Genomic DNA, 23,950 nt, shown 5'->3' with positions numbered 1-23,950 from the left:
AATTCCTTGGTCGGTGATGCGATGTCCCAAGTACTGCAGCTCCTTTCTGAAGAACTTGCACTTCTCCACATTTACTTTTAGGTTCGCTGCTCGCAGCCTTCGGAGCACTTCCCTCAGGTTTCTTTTATGCTCCTCCAGCGTCCGTCCGATGACGATAATATCGTCTTGATACGCAAAGGCGTGCGGCATCATCTCAGGCCCTATGACCTGATCGAGCGCCCTTTGGAACGTTGCCGACGCTGAGTGCAGCCCGAATGGCATCACCTTCCATTGGAACAGTCCTTTTCCTGGGACGGTGAACGCGGTATACTGCCTGCTCTTCTCTTCCAGCGGTATCTGCCAGTATCCATCCTTCAAGTCTAGGCTGCTGATGTATCGTGCCTCCCTTAGCTGATCCAGGATGTAATTTATCATAGGCATCGGGTACGCATCCTTTACCGACTTTGCGTTGATTTGTCGGAAATCTACGCACAGTCTCCATTTTCCCGTCGTCTTCTTTACCATGACGATTGGAGAGCTGTACGGGCTTCTTGACGGCTCGATGCATCCTTTTTCAGCAGCTCGTCTACCTTTTCATTTATTTCCCCCTGCATTTTGGGGTTTTTTGGGTAGTACCTCTGCTTCACTGGCTGGTCGTCCTTCATCGTGATCTTGTGGACGGCTATGTTTGATGCTCCGCTTGACTCTTCTAGAGCTTTCAGCTCCTCCTTCAGGAATTTGGCGATGTCCTCTTCCGAAAACTGTTCTGGTGTTTCTACCACTGCCACCGACAGTCTTTCTTCCAGCATTCCTCGACTGCGCTTCCTTGCTGGTATCGCCACCTCGAGTCCTGCGCATTTTACCTCCGCTCCTATTTTTGAGAGGAAATCCCAGCCCAAAACTAGGGCGTCTATCACTCTTGGGAGGATTAATAATTGCATCAACACCTTCCTCGTCCCGAGACCAACCACTATCTCCAGCTGTGATTGGATGCTCCCGCATCTTCCGTCTGCCATGCGCACCTGCCTTCTCGTTGGTACGACCTTACCGGCGGCCTGCAGCCTGTCCGCCAACTCTTCGCTTATAAAGCTGGCCGTGGCGCCAGTGTCCACCGTGGCCTTCACTTTTCGTTGGTTAATGAGCACTGTGGCGGACAGCTGCATCTCTTCCGCCTTCAGGTCGCCCATTAGTTTCGAGAGGCAGCACCTTGCGATCCCTGGCCGCCCTCGGTGGCTGGGGTCGCTTGGCGTTTCCCGCTCGTGCGCAGCATTCGCCCTTCGTGACGCCTATTCTTCCGCATCTCCAACAGAATGCGATCCTTCTATTGCGGCATTCTTTGGCCCAGTGGTCTTGGCTTCCGCATCTCCGGCATGCCTGGGATGGATTATCTATGTATCCCGGCCGTGCGTTGCGCTCGTTTGGCTCTTCTTGATAGCGCCTGCACGTTGCTGCTGGTTCCCTCCTCATGGCCGGCGCATGGTATCGGGCTTTCGGGATGTTCTCCTGCTCGAACCGCTCCCTCTGCTGGTCGAGCTCCTCAAATTCGTCCGCTAATGCCATCAGGGTATCTAGGTTCTGGCACCTGTAGGGGCGTATAAACAGCCGTAATGCTGGGGTGCTATTTTCTTTAACCCGCTCCAAGAGCTCGTCCTTGTTCATACCCAGGGGTCGCATCAGTGTCTGCATGTCTACCATGTAGTCTTTGAAGCTTTCACCGTAGTTCTGCTTCCTCTGCCTGACCTGATCTGCGAGTTTGCTCATGAATCCCCTGGGCAAGAAGAACTCCTGGAAGCTCTGGCTAAATCCGCCCCAGGTCTCCCAGAACCTGTTATTAGCGATGAACCATTTTAGCGCTCTGCCCTGAAGGAGCTCCGGCATCGCCCTCGGAATTTGGTTGATGTCCAGCCCGTACGTCATGGCCGACCACTCTACTTGTTCGAGGAATTCCAGGGGCTTCTCATTCCCGTCGTAGCGGAAACTCCACTCCCTGACTTGTTTTGCGACTTTGGCATACTCCTGTCCTGGTCTGCCATTTTCCTCGCGTTGTTCGCGGTTGACGCTCTTTCTCTCCTTGCTGTTCTCCCGTCGGTCGCGGCTGCTGCTCCTGCCGGCGTTCTGCATGCTGCTCACGTCCAGGCTGCGTACCAGGCCCTCGGCTCCGGTGACTTTCAGGCCGACCGACGGGTATGTGGCGTAATCCCTTTCCAGGGCCGCCAGAATTACCAGCGCTTCATGATCATGTTCGGAGTGGTCGATGAATTCGGCCAGTGTCCGCCTCATTTCCTCTACAAGGCCCTCTAGCTCGATGCCTAGGGCGCTTGCGATCGCCGGGAAATCGTCCTTTTTGAGGTTATATAACCAGGACTTCCCCATTCTATACCTATTCTGGTCTCTTTGGTCCGAGTATCACGCTTGGGCGCCAGATGTAACGAACTGCTTTTATTTGTCTCCGCTCGCTACGTAACGTGCGGCTAGCTCAGTTGAGTTTGTGTGTTCGTCCCACCAAATTTATTGTTGCGTGACCCGAGACCAAAGAAGAACACAGAGATAGGTTAGCTTTAGAATATATGTTGGGTTTATTGTTTGTGGCTTTACAGCTTGGTATTGACTCGTGGATCTGCTGCCTGACGACTCGCTCTCCCTCGTTGACGCCGGTAATGGCTCCCGCGTCGACTCTACGGCGGCACGCCTGTCGCGCGTCCTCTGCCTTGCCGAGTCTTTTGGGCACCGGTCGCGTACTAGGCTCGCTACGAGCCTCTCACAACCTTGGAGGATGTTAGGCAGAACCTCCCTAGCGGGGCTAAGCAGTGATGCCTGCAGTCACCACTCTTCGCTCCACCCCGGAGTTCGGTCGGGACTTCGTCGGCCTGGCCCTCAGCTGGTTCTCAATCTTTCATGGGAAACCGACGCCGGGTACCTTTCGCACAACTCCACTGGATCTTCGTCGGCCTGGCCCTCAGCAGGTTCTCAATCTTTCATGGGAAACCGACGCCGGGTACCTTTCGCACAACATCCACTGCCAAGACTCCACCAACTTCGTCGATTTCGAGACTCGTAGACGCACCCTACAACTTACCTTGTACCCTCGGGATCTCAGCTTGGCAGTCTCAGCTTATGTAGACGTGACCGTCGTTGGGCTTCTTGACTCGGCGATCTTGATTCCGGATTAAATGGCACTTGGTGTTCTCCTTGGGGTTTCACTCGCGTTGGTACGATCTCGTTGCACGACTTCACTTGACTGTCCAGCTTCCTGCACGCGTCCTCCTTTTATATGCCATCCATGTCCCGCTATTTCCCTCCATCGGTGGCGTGACTGGGTACAAAGTGCAGGACAAGTGGCGTGATCGGGTCCAAAGTGCAGGACAAGTGGCGTGATCGGGTCCAAAGGGCAGCACAAGTCCCGTTAGTTCACGGTCTCTCCTCTTTGTGCTGGTCCAAAGTCCGCCAACTTCACCGTTATAACGGGTACAAAGTCCGCCAACTTCACCGTTATAACGGGTACAAAGTCCAGAACTTCACCGTTATAACGGGTACAAAGTCCAGAACGGTACCGTTAGTTCACGGTCTCTCCTCTTTGCGCGGGTCCGAAGACCGCAGCATTGAGTCCAAAGTCCCTTGAGCCGTTATTTCCCTTTTCTTCTGCACGCAGCGCATCCCGCTGTTGCTATGCGGCTCTCCTGCACTCAAACTTGTAAGGCGATTTACAAACCCTTACAAGGTAATGGTCCCAGGGGACTTCCTTGTGGTACACCAGAGGTAACTCTGAGGAGACTACTTAAGGAATTTTTGAAAAGCACTCTTTGTGTGCGCCCAATAAGATAACTAGAGATCCAACTTAAAAGACCATCTGGAAACCCTATCATGTCAAATTTGCGAATCAATAGAAAGCGATTAACAAAGTCAAATGCTTTACTGAGGTCAGCCCGTGAGGCCCGGGCCTTGGCCGGCACATCTTGGGGGGCGGCAAATTTTTCAGAATGTCAAAATTGTTATTCTGATATAATATAACGACAAATCATTTCAAGGATTTATTCTGATTTTTTTTTATATATATAACATCGATGTTTCATTTTCGCAATATTGGGAATATTATTGCATCCACAAGCGTTTTTGTGGTGACATGAAACTAGGATCTGGGCGGTGTGAAAAATGGTGTGCCAAAAGTCCGTACCGGATTAAAAGAGTGTTCTCCGTTTCGCTATTTCATTCGTACTGATCGTTTATTCTGCTTCGCAAAGTGCAGCTAGCATAACATGACTGTCGTAACATAATAAATACCAGAAAGTTAACAGTCTCTGATATGTATACAAGAAAATACTTAGGGAATAACAAAGTTTGACCGAGCATCCCGGCACCCTTGATAGGATCCACTTTCAAAATTCTCAGTCCTTCAGGTCAGATGTAGGGATTAATGCCAACTTGTGTATTGGTCGAGAGCAGCAGCCGTTAGGTGTTCTGACATGAGCAACTCTGACGAGACCGTCTTTTCCGACTACAACGGAGTCAATACGGCCGAGTTTCCAATGCTGTGGAGGACGATTGTCGTCGTGGATGATGACTAAAGATCCAACGGTGACGTTCGTTGAAGGTTGTGATCATTTAGTGCGGGCTCGCAGTTCGTTGATGTATTCCGCTGACCAACGGCGCCAAAACTCTTGCTTGATGGCCGTCACGACGTCAAAGCGCTGAAGATTGGTGATGTTAGCTGTGGTGACGTGGCGTTCCGGCAAGGCACGCAACGGCTTTCCAACCAGGAGGTGACCCGGAGTGATCGCTCCAAAATCACTCGGATCAGGCGATAATGGGGTTAACGGGCGTGAGTTGAGTATGGCCTCGACTTCAGCTGCCACGGTGGTGAGCTCTTCAAAGGTGAGCCGCGTATTCATAAGAGTTCTGTTCAGCAGTCCTTTTGCACTTTTTACTGCCGCTTCCCAAAGTCCGCCGAAATGTGGGGCTCTAGGGGGGATAAAGTGAAAATTAATAAAATCAGAAGAACAAAAGGATTCAATTGCATCTTGCGTGTTGCGGTCAAAGATGAATTTCTTGAGTTCTTGAAGATGGTTAGAAGCGTAACGAACAACGGTGAGCTGATGGTATCCCGAACTGTAAGCCCTGCACGCGTATTATTCCGGCTTTAACTCGTCGGCAAATGTCGTGGTGTTCTGGAGAGGCTGCAGCTTATGGGTGCTCATTTAAATCCTTAACAATTAAATTTTCTTGCGTGCAAAAATAAAACAACGAGCCAAAATCGGCCGGATATAGAGATAGCATGACAAACGGACAGACAGAAAAAAATTGAATTTCCCTCAACGTACGCCACAAGATGTATGCGGGCATGATATTAGCCCTCCCTTCCTTGGCCATGTCAATATTCCAAATATGATCTGCAACAGGCCCCATTTGAAAAAGGCAACTAAGGTGGCTCTCGGGTCAGCATGGAGTTAAAAAGATTGGTTATCTACTCAGACATTATAATTCGTTTTTATTTCCTAAATATAGAAGCTAAAGATAACATAATATAATTCATAAAGAAAATTCTTGTTGGCTTTGTAAACTTGTATGACTTCATAAAGTATAATATAATGTATCAAAAAAACCTACAAGATAAATTTGCAAATGATTAAGAACTAATTTCAATTTAATTTCTCTATAATTTTAACATGTTCGTGAATATTTGGTTCTATTCTTTACTTCTAGTTTTATTTCAAATTTCAAGTTTAATTCATATTAACAGCTATTCGTTAGCGCTTTAATTTTAATTTTACAAAGTTTTACTTTTAATGAATAAGTGTCATAAATCGCATTGTATTAAAAGATCAAATTAAATTCGTTTTTAAACAGCAGGGTTAGGTTCGCATCATACAGTAATTAAATAATGTGTGCCAGATTGGGTATTATTTAGAGTCATGCTTGGCTCACCTGAATTTCCTCCACTGATGAAAGCGCTTCCAAAAGTTGGGACTTGAGCTGAAAAATTATTAGCAAAGCAGTTTGGCAATAACACCTAATTGGCTGATAGCTGTCGTTAATGCGACCGAACTTGTCATAACCACTGACACAGTTTAATTTTATATTCCTTTTTTTTTTATTCTTCCAATAATTTCAAAAATAATCTTTGCTGCTAACGATAGTTGATATTCAGTTTTCCTAATATTCACATTATTTTTGCATTTAATCTACAATGTTTTTAACCTAACTTAATTATTTTGACCATAGGCGAATTTATTTTACATATACGTTTTGTAAATTCACATGATTTCGATTGTTTCGTGAGGCTCAAATTTTAACAAAATTATAATCTGTTTTTCGGCTAAAATTTTTTTACAATTTACTGATTTGAGTTGCACCTCCGTATTTAGCCACTTCTTTTAGTTTAATTGATATTACGCGCAGGCGTCTGCTTTGGCACAACGACAATTTATGCACTGCATTGCGACAGGTATCTCGGACCACTGTGCTTTTCTTGAACTTGAATTAATACATTTGAGGGGGTCTACAAGTCCCGACAGCAAGACAAGAAAAAGGCAAAAGAAAACACCTCCTTTTAAGGTATTCGGCCACCTAGTGCCACTCAGCCATATATTGCCAAGTTTCTGGCGAAGATCACTGACATTATATGGTACCCGACAGGAACTAGCTGGTGAAAATAATCCTTAATCCTTCCTCCTATGCGCCGCAGAACTTAACTTGACGATACTGCTTGAAGACGGTCGACTGAACTGCCCCCTATTTGGGGAAGCAGTGATTGCTGACGTTAACGTAATTCCCGCCTCCGCGCAGGGAAGTCGTAAAATTCCGAGTGTACCTATCAGGGTACGGAAGGGGAATTAATTGACGAAAATCTGGTTAAAAATCCCTTGTTCACTTACACTTGCAATGGACTTGCAGCAGGGTTATGCAATCTGCTGCACGTCGACTGGTGAAGTCGCGCTCCAACCGGACCTTGATCAGACACAACCTTAATTTCTCACTTTATATTAAAATCACTGGCTGGACCACACCCAACCGTTCACGCCGAGCTTCAAAATTTGAAAAGGAAGTTTGAGATTTCCCTCATGTGCATTTTGGCTATTTAGTGATGCTAAAGTCAGCCAAAAATGACGTTAGCGTAAATACAACCGTACCTAATATCGAATAAACCTCTCGGCCACGGTTGCCAACTAAAACCGACATCCCAACCACCACTGACATATCCAAAAATGCAGTTGTACCTAACATAGAATACCTCTCACGCCAACTAGTGCCATTATCCTCCCCTAGGTGGCGCAGGAAAGCTTGCGATCAGCTGCTTTTTTATTTACCTATTCGCTACAGAAGCGCCTGCAAAATTTGTGGCATTGTCACAATAAATGTCCGTGGGCAATGCGCGTCGAGCAATCATTCGTATGTGTACAGCCTTTGATGCCATACAGACGAAGATTGCCAAGTAAGACTTCACAGGACCCTTTCCACGGATGCGAAGATAAGTGTTGATTGGACCGCAAAAGTCGACGCCGCACTTCGAAAAGGGTTGTTGTGGCGAAAGGCGCTCCACAGGCAGTGATCCCATCAGTTGCTCTTGTAGTTTCGGTTTGTAGCGAACACAAGATACGCAGGATCGAACGACTCGCCGGGCTAAGTCTCTGACATTGACTATCCAGAATTCCAAACGACTGAGCGCCACCAAAGCTTTCGGTCCAGCGTGAAAGTTTCGTAGATGAAGATGTCGAACATATATCCAGGAGATATGCGATTTCTTAGGCAAAAGAATCGGGTGCTTCTCACTTTCTGAGATGTTGGCGTTTTCGAGCCTGCCGCCGACTCTGATGAGCTGGAAACCTGAGGAAGATTCAATGAAAGGGTTGAGAAATTTCAGCTGTCCTTTCAGCGGTCGAGATTTTTGTAGCAGCGGAAATTCTATTGAAAACGATTGCTGTTGGAGATTCCATATGATGCAGTTGGATGCATGTTGTAATTCCTCCGATGTCAATCCAGCCGCTTTGGTGTTATTCGTTTTGCCTGTGAGACGATAGAAGCGGATCATCCATGCGATTACGCGTAGACACCCAGTATACGAGCTGATTGATTTCATCCTTTCAAGTAAATGGTTTGACCTCACAACGGCTGTGAATGTGCTTTTTCGCTTCTCTGAATTAACTACTTCCTGGTCAAGATTCCTCAGCTTGGGAGGCTGATGCCAGTCTGACATATGTTGCGATAGAAAGGGCGGTCCAGAAAACCATATTGAAGCTTGGAGTTCATGTGTTGTAGCTCCTCTGGACACAATATCAGCTGGGTTGAGCGATGTGGGTACATATTTCCATTCTCCAGTCGATGTTGAATCTTGTATTTCGGATACTCGATTTCCTACGAATGTCGATAGTGTAACAGAATGCTCCTGTAGCCAATGCAGTACAATCTGGGAATCCGACCAAAAGTATGAGGTATACGGCTTGTCCTGTAGCATCGGGAGGACCTTAGTATACAACTGCGCCAGCAAGTGCGCTCCGCACAATTCCAATTTTGGAAGAGACTTCCTTTTTACCGGGGCCACTCTGGACTTAGAAGTAAACAGTTGAACAGCGATGGTTCCGTCGATGCGTTCGGTACGTAGATAAATGGCGCAACCATATGCTCGGATTGACGCGTCACAGAATCCGTGAATCTGAACTGATAGGTATTGAGCTTGTAGACAATAGCGTGGCACCGAAAGGTTTTGTTGAACAGTGAGAATAATTTATAATGCACGGCAATTTAATGTTTGTAAGCGTGCCGCTATTTAGACGGTCAGTTTCGATATACTTACATAGAGAACGCTACGAAAGCTCTGTGAATTTAATTTAAATAAACGAATATACCTATTATTAACTTCACTCATTGTCTGTTCATCATTTTCATCGTGGATTTCAACAGGTTATGGGCCCAGGCACCGAGGTATTACTCGGAATTGGTGTAATACGGGAACTCGGAATAAAGTGACTGGAAAGGCGTCACTTGGAATCTACTAGAAACTTCGTTTCTTGGAAACACGAGGTATTACTCGGAATTGGTGTAACACGTGAACTCGAAAAAAAAGTGACCAGTGCGGCGTCACTTGGAAGGCACTAGAAACTTTGATTCTTGGAAACACGAGGTATTTCGTGGAATCGGCGACGGGTGAGTCGGAAAAATAGTCGAGCGTGGAACTTAGAACACTTTTGGACTTGAAAAATGTCTGAGGAATCGGAAACGCGGTTTCCGCGATCCGCGATGCGATCCTCTATTCGATGGCAGTAATTTCGGGAATTGGAAATTCCGAATGGAAACGCTGCTAGAGGAACTCGATCTCAAACAATTTACGGAAACGTCGCTGGAAACTTTTATAGATGAAGCGGAATCGGAAATGGAGGTGGAAAAACTGAAACGGCTCGACCGGAAGTGCAAGTCTCAAATAATACAGAGGATTGCGGACAGCCACTTGGAATATGCTAAGGACAAGTACAGCGCGCATGAATTATGGACATCCTTGAAGTCTACTTTTGAGCGTAAAGGAATCGCATGTCAATTATTATTAAGAAAGAAACTGTTGATCACTAAATTTAATCCAATAGGTGAAACCCTAACCTCATTTTTTCTAAAATTTGATACACTTGTTTGAGAACTGCGTCAATCTGGTGCCACTCTGGAGGAAAACGATGTTGTTTGCCATCTGCTGCTCACGATGCCACCTGAATATAATACAGTTGTGACGGCGATCGAAACTCTGGCTGCTAAGAACTTGGAAATTTCGTTCGTCAAAAATCGTCTCCTAGATGAAGAAACCAAGAGGAAGGAACTGAAACCTCACAATTTATCCAAGAGCGAGCAGCTGGAAAAGGAAACGTTTTGGGGCCTGTTGGTGCTCGTGAAGATGCAGGAAAAAATGGAACTGGTCACAGGAATAATTCGAACAACTTTCCTTATAGATGTTACGCATGTGGTCAACCTGCAACTCTGCAACTGTGGCATGGAAGACTTGGCCATTTGAACTACGATAGCCTGAAAAGACTACCCAAACTGGCGGATGGAATATCGTTCGAAGGAAATGCGGAAACACCTGAAGTTTGTGATGCATGTGTCGAAGGCAAACAAGTAAAGTTACCCCACATCCAGACACGTCAAAGAGCCAAAAGACCACTTCAACTAGTACACACAGATCTCTTTGGACCAATTTCGCCAACATCCAAGGATGGAAAAAGGTATATGCTTACTCTGATCGATGACTTCACGCATTTTACTGTTGCGTATGCTCTGGAAGCAAAGTCAGAGGCCTTTCGATACATTAAAGCATACGAGGCCATGGCTTCAGCACATTTTAACACGAAACTGAGCAGACTTCGTTGTGACAATGGCAGAGAGTACATCTCAAAGGAAGTGGAATTCAGGTGGAATATACAATCAGATACACGCCTGAGGAAAACGGGGTCGCAGAGAGAATACACAGGACGATTGTCGAAAAAGCCAGATGTATGATCCTGCACTCCAAACTCAGCAAAAGCTTCTGGGACCACGCATCACTGAGTGCAGTATACCTCATCAATCGCAGCCCAACCACAGCGTTAGGAGGAGAAGTGCCAGCAACCCTGTGGTACGGCCGCAAACCTAACCTGCTTTTTTGAAGGTGCCCACAGAGATCGTAGGAGGAAAATTCAACTCACGGTCAATACGATGCAGGATGATAGGGTACTGTCCGAACGGCTACAAACTCTGGTGTATAGAGGAACAAAAAGTAATCATGGGCAGAGATGTGATATTCGACGAAACAAGATTTCAGTTTCAGGAAACAAACTCTGACGACTGGCCGAATCACGACGTCGAAGAAACCATCACGGAAGATGTACCCGAAGAACCATCACCAGAAAAAGAAAAGGATGAAGAATTACACTTACCTGAGATAGCTGAAGAAACGACTGATAATAAATTTCCGAATGTTACGGATAATTCGAGGAGAGGAGAGAGAACAAAACTGAAACCTCGACGCCTGGAGGACTACGTTATGCTGGCCTTAAATGCAGAGTCATTCGTCGATGATGTTCCTGGTAGCTACGAGGAAATCCATACTCGTGATGACAAGGAAGATTGGGAACAAGCTGTTAAGGAGGAGATGAATTCTCTCATGGAAAACAAGACCAGGAAAATTGTCGATTTGCCGGAAGGAAAACGTGCGATTGACTGCAAGTGGGTCTTCAAAGTCAAAAAAGAAGCAGAAGGAAAAATTGAGCGATACAAGGCTAGACTCGTGGTCAAGGGCTTTGCGCAGAAACAAGGCTTCGATTACGAAGAAACTTACGCCCCAGTAGCTCGTCTTACAACTCTGAGAGTTCTTCTATCATTTGTAAATCAAGTCAACTTTTACACCAGACAACTTGATGTAAAAAATGCGTTCTTGCACGGAGATCTGTACGAGGAAATATACATGAAGGTTCCCCCTGGATTCAAGGAAAAGCCTGGAAAAGTCTGCAAGCTGGAAAAAGCGCTATATGGGTTGAAGCAAGCACCCAGAGCTTGGAACGAGACCTTCGACAAGTTTGCACGTGAGCTTGGACTCAAAAACTCGAATGCTGATCGCTGCCTGTACACAGTTCATACAAAAACAACAAAACTATTTTTACTGCTGTATGTTGACGACATCATACTTGCTGGAACAAGTTCAACACAAGTAATGTGCATACAGACGGAGTTGGAAAAGAAGTTCAAGATGAAGGACCTGGGCGACTTAAACTCTTTCCTGGGTATGAAAATTACGAAACCGGAAGAAGGAACTCTCATTTTGAGCCAAAGGAACTACTTTGAGAAACTTCTCGTCAGGTTCGAAATGGAAAATTGTCATCCCGTAGCCACTCTCATGGAAATCAACTTTGAGCTTTCCGAAGAAAATACCGAGACAACGAAGCCTTGTCGAGAACTGATAGGTTGTCTGATGTATGCTACAACTACAACAAGGCCGGATTTCTGTGCAGCCGTCAATTTTCTCAGCAGACATCAGAGTCGGTACTCGAACCACTTATGGAAAGACTTGAAGCGAGTTCTGCGATACATAAAAGGAACCCAGGACTATTGCCTCGTCTACAAGAAAAACCAAGTCCCAGTTGTTAACTGCTTTGTAGACGCCAATTTTGGAAGTGAGGGCGACCGGAAATCGACGTCAGGATATGTCATACACATCTACGGGAACCCGGTGCTGTGGGCAACGCGCAGGCAAAATTCTGTTGCTTTATCTTCAACTGAGGCGGAATACGTTGCTCTTGCAAATACTGCAACGGAACTGATCTGGATCGAGACGCTTTTGGCTGACCTTGGAATCGAGCATCAAGGTCCACTGAACATTTATGAGGACAATCAAGCCTGCATTCGACTGCTCCATCGATGGGAACACAAGCGGTTGAAGCACATCGATGTGAAATATAACTTCATCCGTGATCTTGCCGAGAAAAGAAGAATCGACGTTCAGTACATCAATACAAAGGACCAGATCGCAGATGTGCTGACGAAGGCATTGCCAAAGGACCAACATCATCTTCTGTGCCAAAGAATGGGAATGCAACGAAGACTGTGAAGTGTTTGACTGGCTGTGAACGAAGAAAGACGGAATTTAAATTTATGTTAGCCCTTAGTGAGTTTTTGATTTTGAATTCAGGAATTGATCTCTTATACTTTTTCTCAGGAGAAACATTTAATTTTTTATTTTAACCCAAACTTAAATTGAGGAGGAGTGTTGAACAGTGAGAATAATTTGTAATGCACGGCAATTTAATGTTTGTAAGCGTGCCGCTATTTAGACGGTCAGTTTCGATATACTTACATAAGATTTAAGATGTAAGGTAACACTTTGAAAATGGAAGTTAAAGAGAACGCTACGAAAGCTCTGTGAATTTAATTTAAATAAACGAATATACCTATTATTAACTTCACTCATTGTCTGTTCATCATTTTCATCGTGGATTTCAACAGGTTTGAACAGGTTCTAAAGGATTTCAAGCACTTGCTCCAAGCGATTTGCAAGTGTTGCGGTACCGATTCATCCCAACTCAATCCTGCTAGCCAGAGTTCCTGTAGAATGATCTTGGCGATGATAATTAGCGGTGACAGAAATCCAAGTGGGTCGAATAGTGCAGACGCAACAGATAGAATCGTACGTTTTGTGAATGCAAATTGTAGGACATCGGAATTCTGATCCCACTATACTCCAAGTGTACTAGTCATAGCGTTTATGCATGGATTGAGATCCTTGTTGTTGCGACTCTCGACGAAGTCCATGTGATTTGAGTGCCATTTGGTAAGCGGAAACTGACCGCGTTCTAGTAATTTGGTAACTTGATCCTTTATGACTGACAGAGTCGATATTTCGTCTGCACCAGTTATTAAATCGTCGACATAGAATGAAGTCCTTATAACGGCAGCACCAATGGGAAATTCAGCGCCATGAAGATCCGCTAAATGGTGTAGGCTACATACAGCGAGATATGGTGCGGAAGCCGTTCCGTAAGTGATCGTATTAAGCTGATATGTGCGTAGTTGATCGCCTGGAAAATCTCGCCAGAGAATGTACTGAAATTTGCGGTCACTAATATCAACATTTACTTGCCTGTACATCTTCGCTATGTCGGCTGTCAGGGCATATCTTGAAAGTCTAAAACGTAGCAGTAGCATGAAGAGATCATCTTGAATCGTGGGACCGCAAAGTAAGATGTCATTCAAGGAGACTTGACTTGACGTTTTGCAGGACGCATACAACTCGAAGCTTTGTAGATTCACTGGCTGGCTTTATCACACAGTGGTGAGGAATGTAGTAGTGAGGAGCCGATAAATTGGGATTTGCCACTAGCTCCATGTGACCCATTTGTTCATATTCGTTCATAAACGTCCTATATTGGGCGTAGACTTCCGGTGAACGTACAAGTCGCCGTTTGACGTTGAGAAATCTTCGAAGAGCAATGTCAACCGAATTGCCAAGCTGAGTAGGGGCATCCTTGAATGGTAACTTAACGACGATCCTTCCGTTTGCTTCTAAGCGATTTGACTGCTTGAAGTGTGTCTCACATAACTGGTGTTCTGGCTTCAGTTGATCAGCCGAGGCGCTGATAGTTTCCACTTCCCACAGACGCTTGAGATTTGCATCAATGGCTGCAGAGCTTTGAGCCAGATATGCGTAGGACTCCTTTGATTGTTTTGGGCGATGGCTTCCCGCTACTACCCAACCGAATAGTGTCTTTTGGAGAGTCGGCAAATTGGAGCCCAGTTTGACTTGGCCCACTGCTAGAATATCGTAGAATGCCTCTGCACCTAGCAGCATGTCGACGTTTCGGGAAAGATGAAATTGTTCGTCCGCTAACGGCGCGTTGGGCTGAAGGTTCCAGTTCGAGATGTCAATTTGGGTATCCGGTTGATATGCAATATTAGGCGTTATGCAGAGATCGAGAGACAATTCGAAAGGCGAAAGACGAGATTTGATTGTTGTTGATGTACGGTGTTTGATGTACGTGTTCGAGTCGCCGATACTGCGAATTTGAACACTATGTTTGTCCCTCGGCAATCTGAATTTATGAGCAAAAGCCTCGGTTATAAAATTGACCTGAGAGCAGGAGTCGAGAAGCGCTCTCCCGAGTCTGAAGGAGCCAATTGAGTCCTGAACTTGCACCATTGCTGTGGCTAGGATGACTTGTGATCCCCCTCTTGCATCTGATTGAGCGTGCGCATGGGTTGCAGCTCCGATGGGATACGGCTGCACATTCACGTAGTTTGGTGCTGCGCTCAATTGTGGTTGAGAATAAGCTGCTGTTCCGCTGGGCTGGGACGAGCTTGTCGAAGGTAATGATAACGACTTCGAAGAGTTGTGGTGATGCAAGAGCGTATGATGCGGCTGATTGCAACTTCGACAGCGATTTTTCGACGGGCAATTTGACACCTTATGTCCCTTGCCAAGACAATTGACGCAAAGGCCATGTTTTTTCACCACTTCTAGGCGTTGCAGTGAATCCAAATTCCGAAACTGGTCGCATACCATGAGTCTGTGTCCAGCGCTGGAGCAAAAGACGCATGTGGTCTTGGTGAGTGCAAATGATACGTTGTGAGCGTTGTTGATTGCACCCGATATTGGTTTAGTCTGGACAGGCCTTCGAAGTTTAGTTGAGGAAGATCCACTGGATACTAGAAATTGGCAGTGGCGTTCGAGCACACTAGCGCACTGGGTCCAGGATGGCAACGAATAGTAGTCCTGGGATTCATTCCATTTATTCCGAGTTTGTTGATCGCACTTGTCCATAGCCAGGTAGATCAGCATTGCCTCCGAAATTTGTGCATCTGAGCCCAGCGACGACAGAGAGCTGAATAGGGCGGATGAATTATCGATCAAGCTTCGCAATTGTTGTGCATTCGAAGAGTTAACAGGCTGCAATTTAAAGATTGTGGTTATTGTTTCCATAAATATTAGCGCTGGTCGTATCGAGCCTTCAACTTATCCAAAGCCTTGGGAAAGTTTTCGCTGGTCACTGAAAACGCCTTTACTGCTTCCAGGGCTGGGCCCTTCAAACAGTTGAGAAGATGGTTGAATTTCTCAATTGATGATAAATTCTCACGTTTAGTAAGCTGCATAAACGAAGTCATGAAGTTTTTATACTCCGTGTGAGTACCATCAAAAGTTGGCAGCGGCAGCCTTGGGAGCTTTGACTGCGGCAGTGCCGGTGGATTGGATTCGAGCATTGTGCTGCTTAGATTTTCACCGAGTAGTTGTTTGATAGCCAATTTGGTCGCTATGTATGACTCCTCAATGTCAACACGCCCGTTGTCCGCTGAATCCAGAGTTTCAATTTTAGTTTGAATCACTAGCGCCTGTTTAAAGTAGGATTCCAAAATTCCCAGACGGCATTGGAGTTCAGCGGCAGAGCGGTTGAAAGACTCCTCTTCAACATGTTCGTCAACTACTGATTTAATTCGCGAAATGTTTCGTTTGAAATTGGCTCTTTGACGTTTGGCCTCGTCAAGTTAGCTTACACTCGGAACCATTATTTTGCAGTTAGGTTAAGGTTGAAGCGTATCAAAGTTCTGAACCGGTGTAGCGCGAAGACTTGCCGTTAGATTCCGAAAGCGACAAATTTGTTGAGCGACAAACGGCTACACAGTTGCAGAAATTAGCGAAAACGAAAGAACTGCAAGCAACGATTCCCTTTCAATTTCGGTTTAAGTGTGGAGAGGAATTTCAAGCGCAAAGCGAAATCGAAGAATTGTCCCGTTTGTTAGCGACACTTGACTGCTCGCACTTGTGATCGTATACGTATGTATGCAGCTGTGTGCATACGGAACGCGCGAGAACGGTGAGACTTTTGGCACGTTTAATTTATAAGTTTATTAGTTTATTTAAATGTTTATTTAACACACTGCCCCACGTTGAGCGCCAAAATGTTGCATCCACAAGCGTTTTTGTGGTGACATGAAACTAGGATCTGGGCGGTGTGAAAAATGGTGTGCCAAAAGTCCGTACCGGATTAAAAGAGTGTTCTCCGTTTCGCTATTTCATTCGTACTGATCGTTTATTCTTGCTGCGCAAAGTGCAGCTAGCATAACATGACTATCGTAACATAATAAATACCAGAAAGTTAACAGTCTCTGATGTGTATACAAGAAAATACTTAGGGAATAACAAATTTTGACCGAACAGGGAAGTATATTGACGCATATTTACAAACTTGTATAGCTTAAAGTAATAGTTCGTAAATATTGTAAAATTTTATTAAAATTCAAGTACATATTTATGCAGATATTATATATTCGAGCGATTGACGTGATCTAGTTGCATACATGTGATATTGTTGTGAGTCTGAATAAAATTTTATTTATGACACCCGTCGTAAAAAAAACTGAAAACTTCAGGCTGACGAGACACGGGACAATGAAAGAACAGCTTTATCTGAAAAGAAAAGTTTCGAACCAACGATTACTATCCAATTTTAGATACTTTAAGTGTACAATTGACAGGACGTTAAAGTGCTTATCATAATCTTTATGATAAATTTATTTTTTTCACAAATCATATGAAATTGATACCAATTAATTAAAAATTTGCGCAGATGAATTAATTACTAGTATTCTGAGGATTTGGCAGATACTTTCGCGAATGAATGTATTCATTTGGATTGTCAACTCAACTATTCTCTTATGAACCAAAAAGATATTCGTTCCGCGCAAGGAATATATAATTTTTTGCATTCTCAAAATCTTCAAGATGTTTATCCAAATGTAGACTTTTCTCTACGTATTTTTTGAGTATTCCGTCTACGAACTATTGAGGAGAAAGAAAGAGCCAAAAGTTATTTACGCGCAAGTATGGACCAAAGATATTTAGAAGTGAAGTTATACATTATAGTTTAAGATAACTGACTATTATTTATGTTGTTGATATTTATTTTTATTGTTTAACAATTATAGTTTTAAGAAATAAATGTTATTTCTAAATAATACGAACGGATTCAAAGAAATAAAATTTCATTCTTTAAAAAGGGCAGCTAATCAGCAAGTGAAGAGTTATTACACGCTCAAAAAGCTTTGGAATTGCTGACAATTTAGAAATACTTCTATAATTTCTAGCATCCGACTTGTTTCCCTTTCTATGAAGGGGAATAACAAATGACTCCTTTCAAACAAAGGGAAACTGACAAGTTTGTAGGGACACTGTGGAGTAAGTTGTTTGAAAGAATTGGACAAACCGATCGGCTATTGCCTGATCAGTATTAGTCGTCATACTTTCAAACGAAAGCGAAGGCGGAAAGGAACATGATCTTCGCTTAGTGTTAACAAAATTATAAAACCGCTTAGGATCCCGTAAAAGCTGGGACCTGCAACGGACTAAATAATTTTTTTTAACACTGTGCGTTAAGCACGGTAAAGTTTGACTCAGCTCTTAAATATTTTCCAAAAATAGACTGACAACCTGAAACCTTATATTTTTTACAAAGTCTGGACTTTAAACTTCTAAGGCGTGACAACTCCTTGCTAAACCAAGGTGGTTTATTGCATCTTGTCTCGTTGTATAGCGGAACACACGAGTTAAAAAACGATTTGATTGCCGAATAAAAAATTGTAATGGCATCTTTCATATTATTGCAGGAGTAGAGATCGGGCTAGTCATTGCCAGATACATATAAGATGATTAAGTCTCAGAAAGTTAGCTCTGCGAAAACAATGAGTTCGCTTGGCTATCTTTTTAACATTATTTAAACTGTTATACCAGTGTCGATAGTCACCTCGAAAACAGGGTGATACGGATCTTCAGGTAGCATAAGTGGTGCTGCTCTGGAAAGAAAAACGCTTTCAGGAATTGAGACAAGGCACAAATCAAGTAAACGATCTAATGAGTTTCGAACATGGCTCATCTGACACAGAGCTATGTCAAGTAGTCCGTCAATGAATTCATTGTGGCCTATGGGTTGTAAAGCATTGGAATTATAATCCGAGGACCACGTAGTTCCAGATATATTAAAATCACCTAGAACTACCAACTGATCCATATCGGACAAAGAACTCGAAATTCACTTTAAAACTGATAGGTGCCTAAAATAGTCCTCGAGATCGGACGGAGGTAGTATGGAAAAGGTATAAAGGTAATAAAAATAAACCTGCCAGCGACAGACAGTTTTACGCATAAAAATTCGAACTGAAAGTTCAAAGGATCTTCTGTCAAGACCTCTTCTGACGTGAGGTTAGCGTCCACTGCAATAAGGACGCTCCCTTCACGTCTAGAGGGACGGTCATTCCTATATATTGTGTACTTACCGGAAAAAACTTCGGAGCTAAAGATCTCCGGCTTTAACCAGGTTTCTGTTAACACAATAACTTGGGATGCAAACGAAAAGCTATCAGTATACAATTTGGTTAGCTTGCCACGCAACCCTCTTGTATTCTGGTAGCTAATTAGGATGTTAGTGGTTAGTCTTTTGGGGAAGGAGCTAAGGACGGCGCAGTTTGTTGGTCCCGGCCGGGGAGTTTTATTCCCATAGGGCCTTTGCTTGTGTGTGTTTGCTTGTGCAACTAATTTGTTGCTACCACTTTATGCATGCCTCACATCGTAGTCCAGAAGCGAGTTTTGTAAGCGACTACCAACACGAATCAATCCGAATCGTATAGTGAACTCAGAGACTTTATCGCTGGTATAGAATTTCTACAATATTTTCACCACCTCGATTTATAGGTCGACAAAGAGCGCTCCTCCTTGTGAGGTAGGCATGTTTTGTTAAGTTTGCCAGTTATAACGTCACAATCCTGCAGGTAGGCAATTGATAGATGAGTCTCACAAGCAGCAAATCAACTCCTAGGTTAGTCAGAGCTTTGGTTATAGTACTTGTATGGCGTTGTAGAGCTCTATTTACAAGAATGCTACAAGTAAGTACATTTTATGTCTCTTTGCTTTATCGGAAAAACTGGAAGCTGATAGAAAAATGATCTGCTTTTATATATGTTCGGAGGTTAAGGCTAAACAACAGCTTAAAGGTTTTTATAAGGAACATTGGAGATGTAGACTACTTTTGTTTTAATCAATTCTAGGGGCGGCTTTCAACTATTATGCAATTTTTCTGAAATTTTTGTGTATGTTGATTGTCAATTTTGATTGTGGAATTGAATGGCAAAAAGTGACGACCAGAACAAGATAATCCTGAGTCATCCAGAATAGGGTGCAACGACGAGAGCTTGCTATTTGATGCAACCTGTTTGTTCTTTCGCAATGGATTCCTTTGATGAGTAGATGACGTCATCGATTGCGAGAGGTCCTTTGTGCCGCGTTTGCTTTTGAAATTTGAGAAGCCAGAACCGGTATATATATCCAAAAACTTGCTGCAGCTTTCCAAATGAGTTTGGAAATTTGCAATCGTATGGGATATCCTGCTTCTCGGTTACAACTATAAGCATGCGACGACGTTCAGGAAAGTTGTCCACAACAGGCGTTATATTTGGCCAGCACGATGAATCCAAACGTAAAAATGGAGGTCCCTCTCGCCACAGGTTCGACTCCAAAAGCTCGAGAGGCGAACATCCACGCGATAATATGTCGACAATGTTCGAGTGTGTGGGTACATGACGCCATATCTTGCCCTTGGTGCAATCCTGAATCTGCGCAATTCTGTTGGATACAAAAATATTAAAATCTGATGGAGCTTGACGAATCCAAGAAAGCGTTATGGTTGAATCAGACCAACAATAAAAATTACAATCCGATGAAATTTGGGTATAGTGAGGGTTTTTAGGGGCGAAACTCTAGATTTGGAACAAAGTAAATGAGTTGAGAGACAGCCATGAACTTCAGATCTGACGTAAACGCAGGCGCCATACGCTGCTAAACTTGCGTCACAAAATGAGTGTATTTCCAACGACGAGTTGGGCTGCATAACGAAATGATTGACCGCTGAAATCTGCTTCATGTGCTTCAGACATGAGGAGTGCAAAGATTGCAGAAGCGACTTGTCCCAATCCTGTTTGTCTTTCCAAAGAATTTGCAGAAATATTTTAAACTTTGTAACGATCGGTGCTATCAATCCGAGAGGGTCGTAGAACTTGACAACGGCCGATAAAATCGATCTTTTCGTCATAGTTTCAGACAATGAGAAAAGCAAGTGATCCGATTTTGCATCCCAATATAAGCCGAGTGCTTTGAGGACATCAGTTCCATCATGAAATCTAAGCGTTTTCTCGCGATCAATTTCTGGCTCGCCTTCTAAAGCTGCTGCCTCATTTGAACACCATTTTCGAATTGGAAAATGACCCTTGGATAGCAATTCCTTCACCTGCTCACGAATTTGAGCTGCCTCCTCGATCGAGTCACCTCCAGATATGAGATATTCTACATAAAAGTCTCTTCGAACTATTTTGGCTGCCAACGGGAAATCAGCTTCCTCATTATAGGATAGCTGCTGCATAGCACGAATTGCCAGCGAATAAGCCTTGACTTGTTGATTTGGGTTGTCACGCCATAAGATAGACTGCAAATAGTTATCAGGGCTAGTGACACGGACACATCGATACATTTTGCAGATGTCCCCGCATAATGCAACTTTAAAAAAACGAAAACGAAGCAGTGTGTTGAAGATTTTGGGCTGTATTGAGGGACCTGCAAACAATAAATCATTTAAAGAGTATCCTGAGGTCGTTTTAGCTGAGCCATCGAATACAACTCGTAACTTCGTGGTTGTACTATCTGGCTTCTGAATACAATGATGAGGCAAGTAATATTGCGAGGTTACTAATTGCTCAGAAGCAAGTGACATATGCTGTAGGTCGATATATTCTTTGATGAATGTAGCGTATTGCGACTTCAGTTCCAAATCCTTGAGCAATTTGCCCTCTTGCGTCTTAAATCGACGTAAGCCACGACCGTATAAATAGCCGAGCATATAAAAACTGGCTTTGGCAGGCACACGAACTGAGTATTGCCCTGAGTCGAAGCTGCTCGCACAATACATCTTTATCAGTTGCGACAATTGGAGATCCACAGTAGCTGTCGATTTCCCAAAACCGTTTGACGATGTCTGGCAAGGAATCGGTCTCCGATTGGATGACGGGCGCAGTGGTCACTGCAAGTGCTGAATGCTTCATGTTTGAGAACGAAATCCCTCCAGATGCAAACCAGCCAAGACGCGTTTTTTGCAAAATGTGCAGATTTTCGGCTAAACGCATTTGCCCAACGCAAAGCAATTCGTAAAAGATGCCAGCTCCTATTAACAAAGCGATACGCTGACTATTGTAGAACCACGGATCAGCAAGAACAAGATTTGGTGGTATGTTCCACCCTATGGCGTTTAAATCAAAATGAGGCTTATAATCCGTAATTTTGCCACTGATTACTGCAGTCAGTGCTGTACGACATTTTATATCCCTGGAGTGTGCTTCGAGATCGACGGTTGCATTTGATGAAAATGATGATTCACCAACTCCAGAGATAGATGTGTTTGCTTGACGAGTAGTGAGTTGCAACTGCTTAACGAAACGAGAAGTGACGATGTTGATTTGAGCACAAGAATCTAACAAGGCTCTGCACGGGACAAATGCACCAGATCGATTTCTGATGTATACGATGGCAGTGGCAAGCAGCACATAATCGGTCTTACTATCTGACGAGACAACAGGTGGGGTCTAAGTAATGGTAGTTGGAGGGGAGGGTGTGGCGATGGCATTAGAATCGATGTGAAGCAACGAATTATGCTTCGAATGGCAGCGTTTGCAAGAACCAGACTTGCACTGTTGCATACCATGGCCTTTTCGCAAACAATTTAGACACAAGTGCAGCCTTATAGCCTCCTTATATCGCAAGGTGGGACTGGGGTTTAAAAACTGAGCGCATTTCGAATTGAAATGATCTCTACTTTTACACATGCTACATGAAGAGGTATTTAATGATGATGCTACGATTGCGTTATGAATATTTTTGTTAGTGCTTGGTTTTCTCACCTGTTTGCTAGGTGTCTGGATTACCATAGCGTTTTCAATATTCTCCAACATGCGGCACCTCTTTTCCAGGAATGTAGCCATATCTTTCCACTTCAGCAGCTTATTTGCCTGCAGACCTTCTTCCCATTTCTCTCGTGTGTGGCGATCAAACTTCGAAGCTACCAGATAGATCAGAAGACCGTCCATGATCGCCTGTGTCGTTGCCATGGTAATCAGCGCACGCAGATGCGAATTCATCTGGTCGCTTAAGGGGTTATATACCTTTTTCAAAATCAAAAAATGGAAAAAAATTTTATGATTTTTTTTAATGTACATACTTTCAACAATTTTTCTGCAAAATTTTTTAGAGATCGGGGCACTAGAACCCAAGATACAGCCGTTCATAGCGCACGGTGTACACGACTACCTAATGTCCAGCTAAAACTTTAAACGCGATTATCTCGGAATCGCATTTTTGAGAAAAGGTCATTGCGGTGAGCACAATATCTCGGTAACCACTACATCGATCGATTTGAATTTTTTTTTTTTTGGGGGATTGTTTGTAGATACAATAGCTAGTTCGTGAACGAAGGAATTTTATTTTCGACAAATTTTTCTATTTTTTTGGGGCGAAAAACTAAATTATTAGACCTCGAAAAATCAGTTTTTTTGAAAAAATAATCACTGTAACTGTAAAAAATTTTTTTTCGTAAAATCCTTCGTTCACGAACTAGGTAACACTATATACTAACGTAGTTTTTTTTTTTTTTTTTTTTTTCTGTTGAGCCGTTTCCTTGTTTTCATGCTCACCGTGAGCCACTACTGAAAAAAGGACTTCTGCGGCAAGGACTATAACTTCCACAATTATGAATATTTTCACTCGAAATTTCAGACGAATTAAGTTAAGGACACGTACTTTGATAAAATATATATTGAATTTAAATAAAACAATGGTAACATGCTAAAAAAATAAATAAAAACCCTGTATTTCTCTGGTCAAAAAGGTATATAACCCCTTAAGCGTCGTAAGCTTGCTGCCGATCCTTGCTCCACACCTGAAATCCCGCAGATTGACCGTATATGTGCCTGAAAATGCAAAAGTTTGTTATCGAAACTCGAAACTTGGGGAGGGTAAGGTTTCAAAGGCCAAAAAAGGGCCATGTTTGATTTTTTTGGGGCGAAATAAGTAATTATTTTTTTGAGCTTAATTACATTTTATTGTTATGATACATTTTGAAGAGTATTAGAAAAAAAAATTATTAAAAAATATTTAGAAATAGCGATTATTCCTCCGAAGCGCCCAAAGAAAAAGTTGTTTTGCGGTGAACATCATAGAGCGTTAACGGATCATCTTAAAAATAAAATGTGATATGCGTTGTAAAGATTATGAATTTCCCGAGGTAATCAGGAAGAGTTTTTTTTTAATTTATTTTTTGTCTATTTTCGGGAGCACTTAAAAGTGAAAAGTGCGATTTTAGCTTAAAAAATCGTTGTTCATTTATTTTTTAAAAATTGAAAAAAATTAAAAATAAAAAAAAAACTCTTCCTTATTACCTGCGTATTTATG

At 43.5% G+C, this 23,950-nt stretch overlaps 3 protein-coding genes across 3 annotated transcripts; all 3 read right to left on the bottom strand.

The window, feature by feature from the left end:
* Positions 1-4,574: 4,574 nt before the first annotated feature.
* LOC122320586 lies at positions 4,575-8,425 on the bottom strand. Its single transcript, XM_043208778.1, has 2 exons — positions 7,281-8,425; positions 4,575-4,935 (listed from the first exon to the last, which is right to left on the bottom strand). Exons 1-2 carry the CDS (start codon positions 8,423-8,425, stop codon positions 4,575-4,577), a joined length of 1,506 nt encoding a protein of 501 aa, XP_043064713.1.
* A 4,730-nt stretch (positions 8,426-13,155) lies between these two features.
* LOC122320585 lies at positions 13,156-15,675 on the bottom strand. Its single transcript, XM_043208777.1, has 3 exons — positions 15,481-15,675; positions 13,686-15,364; positions 13,156-13,606 (listed from the first exon to the last, which is right to left on the bottom strand). The coding sequence occupies exons 1-3, from the start codon at positions 15,673-15,675 to the stop codon at positions 13,156-13,158; spliced, it is 2,325 nt and encodes a 774-aa protein (XP_043064712.1).
* A 1,037-nt stretch (positions 15,676-16,712) lies between these two features.
* On the bottom strand, positions 16,713-23,468 carry LOC122320592. The gene is made up of 3 exons (XM_043208788.1): positions 23,439-23,468; positions 22,405-22,665; positions 16,713-16,879 (listed from the first exon to the last, which is right to left on the bottom strand). The coding sequence occupies exons 2-3, from the start codon at positions 22,639-22,641 to the stop codon at positions 16,802-16,804; spliced, it is 315 nt and encodes a 104-aa protein (XP_043064723.1). The 5' UTR covers positions 22,642-22,665; positions 23,439-23,468; the 3' UTR covers positions 16,713-16,801.
* Positions 23,469-23,950: the final 482 nt, after the last annotated feature.

This window comes from Drosophila ficusphila, unplaced genomic scaffold (genome assembly GCF_018152265.1).
Source record: "Drosophila ficusphila isolate 14025-0441.05 unplaced genomic scaffold, ASM1815226v1 contig_636, whole genome shotgun sequence".
In the NCBI taxonomy this organism is placed as follows: domain Eukaryota; kingdom Metazoa; phylum Arthropoda; class Insecta; order Diptera; family Drosophilidae; genus Drosophila; species Drosophila ficusphila.
The sequence above is the reverse complement of the archived record's forward strand: the minus strand, read 5'-3'. Positions and strand labels throughout refer to the sequence as shown.